The sequence below is a fragment of the Halyomorpha halys genome, unplaced genomic scaffold, assembly GCF_000696795.3.
Source record: "Halyomorpha halys isolate HHAL.00 unplaced genomic scaffold, Hhal_1.1 Scaffold380.1, whole genome shotgun sequence".
Lineage (NCBI taxonomy): Eukaryota > Metazoa > Arthropoda > Insecta > Hemiptera > Pentatomidae > Halyomorpha > Halyomorpha halys.
This window is the reverse complement of record NW_027106430.1, coordinates 529,979-539,465: the sequence shown is the minus strand read 5'-3', so window position 1 is coordinate 539,465 and position 9,487 is coordinate 529,979. Positions and strand designations below refer to the sequence as shown.

Sequence of the window (9,487 nt, the reverse complement as noted above, 5' to 3'; positions counted from 1 at the left end):
GGTCCGGGTCCTGGTTTCGGTCCGGGTCCTGGTTTAGGTCCGGGTCCTGGTTTAGGTCCGGGTCCTGGTTTTGGTCCGGGTCCTGGTTTTGGTCCAGGTGGGGGTGGGGGTCCTGGTTTTGGTCCAGGTGGGGGTGGAGGTCCTGGAGGTGGTGGAGGTGGTGGGTGGGGTCCTCTGTGTGGTGGTGGTGGAGGTCCTGGTGGTGGTGGAGGAGGTGGGTTGGGTCCTTTGTGGGGTGGTGGAGGAGGTCCTGGAGGTGGTGGAGGAGGTGGGTTGGGTCCTTTGTGTGGTGGTGGAGGAGGTCCCGGTGGTGGTGGTGGAGGTGGGTGAGGCCCACGGTGGGGTTTACCTTCTGGATGTTCGTGTGGACGTGATTTTGAGTGGGAGTGTGGTTGTGGTTTGTGTCCATGTTCAGGTTCAGGTCTTCTTGATGGGGGTCCGTGGGGACGAGGCTGTGATTTGTGTTTATGTTGGGGCTCGGGTTTTTCTGATGGACGTCCATGGGGGCGAGGTTTCTGTTGATGGTGTGGTTGTTTGTGTTTATGTCCGTGTTCAGGTCTTTCTGATGAACGTCCATGGGGACGTGGTTTCGGGTAGGGACGTGGTTGGGGTTTATGTTTGGGTTCTGGTCTTCTGTCTTGTTCTTCATCGTCATCTTTTCCTGGAAACCTCTGTTCTTCATCATCATCCTGGTCAGGAAACTCCTGTTCTCCTTCATCTTCCTGACCTGGAAACTCCTGTTCGTCATCTTCCTCCTGACCTTTAGACTCCTGTTCGTCGTCCTCATCCTGGCCTCTAGACCCCTGCTCTTCGTCTTCATCCTGCCCTCTGGACCCCTGTTCTTCCTCGTCATCCTGTCCTCTGGAATCTTGTTCTTCGTCGTCATCCTGGCCTGGGAACTGCTGTTCTTCATCGTCATCCTTAGCAGGGAATTCCTGTTCCTCATCTTCTTCAGAGCTTGAAAATTCTCTTTCATACGGTATAGGCTGGTGATTTTTTTGCTGCCTCAGTACTGCTAATTCTTCAGATGGAAAGGCAAGAACGATTGCCGGCCATATTATGGCCAGCGCCGCTATTACTGTAAAATCATAAAAAAAATATTTTGTTAAATGGTATTCAGAAAAAGGCATTTTTACGGCTAACTCACGCAGGAGAAATCAACAAAATTGAAAATATTTATGATATGGAAGTTTTATATATTATTCTATATACTAAAATATATTATTTAGAACCTAATACATATCGTGATGATATGTTATTACTGAATATTATACAATTTAGTTGTCTTGGAAGCACACAGAGAGAAATACTTCATCTATGCTGCCCAAATACATCAGGTTGGAATATCACACAGCATACTTATATTGATAAGTATCGGACATATATAAATTACATATATATATACATGGTATAATAAGATATAAAGAAATATAATTTATAAATAAAATATAATTTACTCATCGGGTTAATTTGCTATAAAATATCCTCGTCTTTCCGTCAGTTCTTCTTATAGTATTTAGTTTTCGAAAAATGACACTAAAAGTTTATTTATTGGTAATATATCACCGATATCGGAAAACTAAGTTAAGAATTACCAAAAAAAAAACTGTTGCGTTTCGCATTTCGATAAACTGGATGTCTTCCTCAATTAGCTGTGATTAGATAATTTCAGGAATTGTAAACCATAATGTTCAGAGAAATACTTTTGAGGGATAGTTATCCTGCTATGCCAGTATTTAAGTAATAGTGATTCGAATAATACACAATGATCTCTGTATTTTTAAATTGTGGACACATAGTGATAATTCACTATATAAGGTAAAACTATCAATTTTGAACTTGCAAAGTGAGTTGTTAGAAGGGATGTGAGTTTTTGTGACACTATCCGATCGTGGATTATTTAACGGATTTTATTTTTATGAACAAGATGACACCTGAACTCACATTTACTGTTTTGCAAAATAAACAATTTCTGTTTTTGATCACTCAAGCCAGAAATTGGCTAAAGTTAGTTATAGTAAATGGTTATTGTCTTCACGAAAAACCTCCAATTTTTTACTGGAGTTCCAAAATGGAGTCTTAAAATAATAGATGGCTAGAAATTGTAGAAAATGAGTTTGAATAAAATATAGAAATAAAACAAATGTGAAAATCATTTAAGGTTTAAAGTTTAAATTTACTATAAGATGTAATCTCTGACATAGAATGTAAAAATTTAAGAATATAAATTATAACAGAATGAAATGACTATAATATAAATCTAATAAAAGAATTTCGTAATATGATTAACATATTTTTAGAAATGTTCTGAATAACAAGCTGTAGCCTTAAGAGAAATTGTGTGCACAAATATTTTTTTACAGAAGAGAAAAACTAAATTTTTTTTTTTTTTAGAGATATTTTACTATTGAATTTTTGTATAAATTTAATGGATAGCAATTAATTGTTATTGTTTGTCATACGGTAGTATAACTCTTTGTACTAGTTAGACATTATTAGTCAAATAATATATTAAGAAGCGATTGAAGAATTCTGTATTGTAGAAAAAATATAACATGATCTACTATGTTAGGTAATATATTACTGTTATACTTACAGAGTAAAAGCAGACGCATGGTTGCTTGCTTTAGACTAAACTGTTTCGGTTTATATACCCACCGTGAGTTCGTTATCTTGAGTGTCTTATTTTCATTTGTAATTGATTAATTAAAAAAAAAAATGACCACTTGAAATATTTGGCGTAGCTTTCACGTGTATACAGTCCCTCCTGCCGTGAAACTTATCAGAACCTTTAACAGAATCAATTTTAGTCCTAAAAGTGAATTAATTTTTTAATTAAAAATTGATTCTTTAAAATTTTGATAATCGGATACTGACCATTAAATAAAGTAATACAAAAATTGGTTGGTAAACTAACGCTTTGGTAATATATTACTTCTATGGATGTTACAGTTTATATAATATTATATATGTATAATATATAATATTATATTATAGATTCTACATTTATAAACAAAGTAGAGAGAGAGAGAGAGAGAGAGATCTTAGTTGTTATTCATGCTTGCACCGATATTTCTTTTTTTTATTAGTTAGTATGATGTTAATAATATATATAAAGAGTTTTAATTGTTTATTAAATTTCAGTACATTACAGGCAATCAATCATACTGTAGTCAACGTTTTTTTCTTTTCATAAAAAAAATAATATGGGAGCTACTAATATAGATAATTTAATTTTGTTTCTAAAATCTGTAACACCTATTCAACTTAGGAAAATGTAAATTTTGAAATAAGCTGAACAATATTTGCTGTAAAATTGTTATTTTTTTATAAAAATCATGGCTTTTAAGAATATATTAACTTTTGATACTTTCTGTAGTGTTTATGGGTTATGTGTATATGATAAGTTTAAAAAAAATATATAGGTTATATACTTTTTGAAAAGTATATTATTAACAATTCACAAGTTATTATTATTCGAAATGTATTGAAATTGTATTGTGAGGATCTTGATGTATTGAAGTGCTAAAATATGGGAAAAGAATTCCAAACATTTATCCATTTTATGTACCCACTATGTAATAGCTACACATAGCGAAATGCAATGGAATAAACCTCATAAGCTAAAGGTAATAAATAAATATTCTCTATCAATATTAAATACTTATCCTCTTCGTTTGACTCTTCCTATCTGAAATATAGTTCAGAAAAGAGATGGCTTTGCAACTGTCTATATTTAGCCCCCTAACTGACCACTAGGCTCCTTTGAGCGGAATGGATTATTCGAGAGGATATTTCAGCTGGAAATAAAGGACATTTCTGTAATACAATCCTAACCGTGGACAATGCCGCAATCCTTTGAGGTCCTTTGACGGCTGAGGTTGCCATCCTACCCCTCGAGTGTCAAACTGTGTTTCCAGCAGATCAGCCTGTCCCTTTATGTCCAAACAATATTGTTTTCAAGCTAGATTGTAAGTGACTTTTTTGTTCCGAGGTATGGATTAATACCATGTGGAATATTTTTGTCCTGTGGAAAAAAGATTGGTGTAGTGAAAAACTACGATTACTTCGTTTGGTATGTTCATCTATACAATAAAACCGAGTCATACGTGTCTGTAACAACTCACTGGTTTATTGATCACTTTGTTCCAAAAACATCAATACCTATATAGTTGAAATTAATATGGACTCAAAATGGTTTATTCAAAATTAATTCTAACAACAAAAAAAAAAAAAACTTTTTCAAATCATTACAAACTTCTGAAAGATTGTAGCTACTCATTACAAACATAATGAAATTCTTTACAATACAAATCTAAAATTATCCTTTATTACCTAAAATTATCTTTATTGAAAATAATTGGACATTGAGTCCATGTGTATTTTGTTAATATTCTGTGCATGTTTCCATGGAAACACATTTTAACTTTTTATTAACATATAAGAGAATATAAATTACTCACTTACTGCTTATTTGATCACTGTTTCTTAAAAACGACTTTGGCAATGAAGGAAGAATTAAGTCAGGATTTCAAACAATTCACTTGAGTGATTAAAAAAAATAGACTTAAATGGTCATTAAATGACTAGAAAAATACTCAGGACTGGTATAACCACTAATTTAAGATATTTTTTTTTAAATCTAACATCGTCTAATTAGTATTAGCATAGGTAGAAGAGAGTTTTATGTTTATTTTAACATATGTACATTTACTGATTCACTGATATATTGATCAATGTATCTCAAACACGACAATATCAATTAAGCTAGAGTTATTATTTGGTGTGCGAATTTAAGGAAGATGAAGCAATCAGAAGACATGGTGTGTCAAATATTAGCATTTGAGATATTTGAACTACTCTTAAAATTTTCATCCATGTTTCCTGGGCACTATTCTTAGCTACTAACAAACTTAGGTAATATAACATGTTCAGAGGAAAGTAAATCCTCATTCACAAATATCTAACAAAAACAAAAAGTTGAAATTGGTAGAGTAAATTTATTCGCAAGTTTTCATTTTAAATTACTCATTCATACTTTGACCAAATTTGGTTTGGTGCTCTGAACTAGTACGTTCCGATTTTGCAATTTGGTATTTTAAAACGTCATTTTCTTACCATGAAAATTTGCAGTAGGTCGGTTTAGCTCCTTAGGTGCTATAAATGATTTTCTTGATTTTTGTGGTACAAAACCTGTTTTACGTATTTAGAATTTGGAAAAAACTTTACGTGGAAAGAAAAAGAGGTTATTTTTTGGCTTTAGCCTCTGTATTTAGTAATAAAAATATCTGAGCTTAACTGAATTTAGGAAATAAGTAGGGGCACAATATGCGAACCCACATCGGTCCTAAACAATGAAAATTAACTGATTTCATGAAACAAAAGGGAAATTAGGAGAGACATATAGCGCCATTCACATACAGGACTATTCTCTAACCGCAGTCACTGACCCCCTGAGTGATAACTTAAGGCTTGAACATGGATCCAGTCAAGTGTGGAATTATTACTCAACCTAAACACTTAGGTATATGCTATTGAATATTTTTCTGAAGTAGCTATGTTTCATTTTGTTATTATTATTATTTATTAAATAAATCAATCCTTTTTTGTCTCAACACTTTTTATTTTTCACCAGTCCAACGTTTCGGCCATTTTAGCCATCCTCAAGGAAATCTTCGATTATAATTTCTTCCTCACATTAAATTTAGAGTTACTTTTGCAGGCTATTCTGCCCAGGTCATTCATTAATTATAGGTTAAAAGCCTATTTTTTTAAAAATTTAATATCATAAATAGTTAATTCTTCTTATATCCACACAAATTCACTGCCAAGATATGGTAGTGAATTTGTGTGGATAATCTTATATATGAAGAATTAAATATTTATGATTTTAAATTGAAAAAAATAGGCTTTTAACTTATAATTAATGAATGGGCTGGGCAGAATAGCCTGCAAAAGTAACTCTAAATTTAATGTGAGGAAGAAATTATAATTTAAGATGTCCTTGAGGATGGCTAAAATGGCCGAAACGTTGGACAGGTGAAAAATAAAAAGTGTTGAGACAAAAAAGGATACAAGTTTTGATTTATTTAATAAATAATTACCTTGTCTCAAGAAATTCAAATAATATTATTATTTATTTTTTCAAAAAATATTTACGAAAATTATAATCTACTCATTTTATACATTCGTATTTGTTTTGTAGGACTATGAATTATTCCGTGATTCACTAATTATATTTGTTTTATTGGTTCCTTGTTTTGGTATGGTAAATAATGCGTGACTGTCACAAATTTGTAAAGTGTCGGAAGTGATTATAAGGTTCTTGTTTGAGCCCCCCCCCCCCATTAGTCTTTTTTGTTTACTCATCGATCTGCTTGCCACAAATAATAATGCTATAAATGTATACAGAACGACATGAGTTGTTGAGCGTGTATAAATATATTCATTAAGCCTATTTAACTATATAACAAACAACTTTGATATAACACATATCTGCACAAATGTTGTACCTTATAAAAATAATATAGAAGGCAATCTCTTTTAACTTTTATATACAAGTAATAACAATAAATAATTGAGCCATTATTTTAATGTCCATATATAAAACAAAAAATTACAAAAGACTATGGTAACTGTAGATGAATCTTATAATGATCTTTCTAACAATTTTTAATTAAAATAAATTAAATTCCTTAATATTTGGGATATAGAAGTTTTTGTTACTTATGGGTAAATATGTTATAATGTTAATATGTTAAATAACCGGAGAGATTTCTGAGGAATGGACCTTATAAAATATTCTATAAAACTTCTATGGAGCAACATTAAATTTATTTATTTTTCACTATGCAGAGGAATACCAACTAATTTCAGAAATATAAAATTACCTTCTTTGTATAAAAAAAAAATAATAATAATAATAAAAAGTAGATCTATTATATCTGACAAATATAAGGACCTGATAAATTATTATCAAAAAACCTCCCGTTCGTTAGGAATATTCTAAAAAATGAATAGTTTTCGTTATGCTATATTTTCAACAGTAACATTTAAAAACTGTTTTCTTGGTATTATTTTATTTTTTATCAAATAAATAACATTTCATACAAGATTAAACCTTATTCTATTTTATTATTAAGAAATCTATTGTATTGCATTATACCTTTTTACTATGAGTTTAAATTAACGTAGTTAATTTCAAAACGGCAACATTTATGTTATTTACCATGTCTATGATACCATTTATATGTTAAGGAAAAACAACTATTATTATACCTTTGGGTTACAGTAGTTGTTAAGATGGTAATCAAAAAGGCTGTTCTCAAAAGAACCCCAAAAAAGTTTTCCTATATATAATTTTCAAATTTTTTCATATACTTATCTCTAGTTTCTTACTACTAACAATGGGCAGAGGTAAATTATATAAAACAAACAAAATCAAAGGCAATACCATTAATCTTGTGGTTTGCAGTAGATAAAATTTCTCTAACTTGTACATTGCTGACTTGTACTTTCATGATTTTTAACCCCAAGTGTTGGTGTTAGTTCTTTTTGGTTCGTTTAATTGTTTTGAACAATTAGTCCTATTAGGTTTCGTTATGAAACAGGGTCCAGGATAATATAAAGGGGCACTGGACATGGTAAAAGAGTGTAAAATTGGTGATATGGAGTGGCATTTCGGTGAATGGATTTTAGCAAAAATGATGCTGTAACATCCCAGACCTAACCTATACTTATACCAATCTAATAAATAATCGAATCGAATAAATCTCATTGCTTCTGAACTATTCTGTTCTCACACATACAATGGAATACACAAACGCAGACCATTTTATAAAACTTGGTTGTTTTGACTCTGACCTTCAATCGTAAATTTCTGAGTACTGCGAATACTCGAATTCCAAAGGTTTCACAGTACTATCTCCCTAATAAATGTTTTATATATAGGTAAAAACGAAAGTAAACAATTAGATAAAATATATGAATGAATAAATGCCACGTTTAAAATATTATTTGATGGCTACAGAGGAACTCCCTTTAGTGTGTTTTATTTCTTTTTATTTAATTAGTCTAATGCATCAACCATTTATGGGTCATTATTGGCTTAATTTCCGAATTATCAAAAGAAAGAGTTGTAATTTAAGACTTTTGGGCTGTACCCTTGACCACACACTGAACGGGGTAAGGGTCCGGATTCAAGTCTACGATTATATTGTGTGAAACTATTGGAGCATGAGAACCTGTAGTAAAATTTGATTAAATTTTATGCTAGAGTTTGGAATGATTGAGTAACTCAAAAAAATTTACCCACATTGTGTTTGTTATTCTGCAAGATGGAATGGAGATTCGCTGGTTTATAATACGAAGATTTCATTTGCTTGGCATATAGTTAAAATATGTTTAACAGTAAGTCGCGTTCCTCAACATTTGGTATACAGATGAAAAATGGCGGGCCACAAGATAGCTGTGAGACAGGTGCGTTAGACTTATTCGAAGGCGCGTTAATATCATCTCCTAGTTAGTTTGTATTTTATAATTAAAAATTTTATTTGGAATTTTAAATAAATTCCTATATAAATAATTATTTTAATAGCTAAGTTCAAGAACTTTGTAGAAAACATAAAAAGAAAATTAATTATCATAAAAAGAAGATATTAAAATCTGACACACACAAACTGAGGTCACAAACTGTAATCGAACGAGGAATCTTTCCCTCAGCCATCTGCATCCCTAGAACACCACAAACCAAACCTTACTCCTATCTAAATTAGCCGAAGACCTCAATTTTTCTTCTGTGGCTGTTCATCTACCTTATCTTTCTCCAACTTACACCATCCCATCGCTTCTGGAGTATTCCTGGGTTCTTCACTTACCTTTCCATGGGTTAATTTATTCATAAAATGACGACAATGAATGTAGACAGTGAAAATTTTTTTTATTTCTCTCCCAGCAAAATGACTTAGAGTAGTATGAAAAAGGTTAAAAAAATGTTTATTTCTCTGTTATTATTTTTCCAGTAGGATATTTAGCACAAGTAACAATTTCAACAGTAATATTTTTTTTTGTCATTTTTGGCATCAAGTTCAGTAATTTTTTTTCTTATATCTTCCTTTAATGGACGTCATTGAAATTATACAACAAAGAAACTTTTTCCTACTTAAAAATTGTTGGAATTTAAGAATACTAAGAATAGTGCAAAAGTTCTCATGAAATCATTACTCGATTCAGTTATAGAAATTACTCTTTGAAGTGGAATCCTACATTTATTCTAGAATAAAGATAATGATTCGGTACAAGAAATTTCAATTCTGTTTTTATTTTCCTAACAAAACAGTGAGTATATGAGTTATGTATAACGACTACAAATCTTGAAAAGAAAAGCTAATACAAATAATGTAAGAGTTTTGGCAACCAAATTAGTAAGAATTCGCTCACCTAGGTAAATAAACATTTGAATTTTTGTTGTTCTATTATAATAGGATAT

At 31.4% G+C, this 9,487-nt stretch overlaps 1 protein-coding gene and 1 long non-coding RNA gene across 2 annotated transcripts in view; one reads left to right on the top strand and one right to left on the bottom strand.

The window, feature by feature from the left end:
* Positions 1 to 2,664, bottom strand: part of LOC106681980 (uncharacterized) — a 13,102-nt gene extending 10,438 nt beyond the window's left edge. Inside the window, exons 1-2 of the mRNA XM_024359042.2 lie at positions 2,597 to 2,664; positions 1 to 1,078 (exon numbers count right to left, since the gene is read on the bottom strand). Of these exons, the coding sequence (XP_024214810.2) occupies positions 1 to 1,078; positions 2,597 to 2,615 (1,097 nt within the window). The 5' untranslated portion in view covers positions 2,616 to 2,664. The remainder of the gene's footprint in view (positions 1,079 to 2,596) is intronic.
* LOC136795152 (uncharacterized) overlaps positions 1 to 9,487 on the top strand; it is a 139,221-nt gene that overhangs the window by 115,925 nt on the left and 13,809 nt on the right. The gene's annotated exons all lie outside the window — the stretch shown is intronic.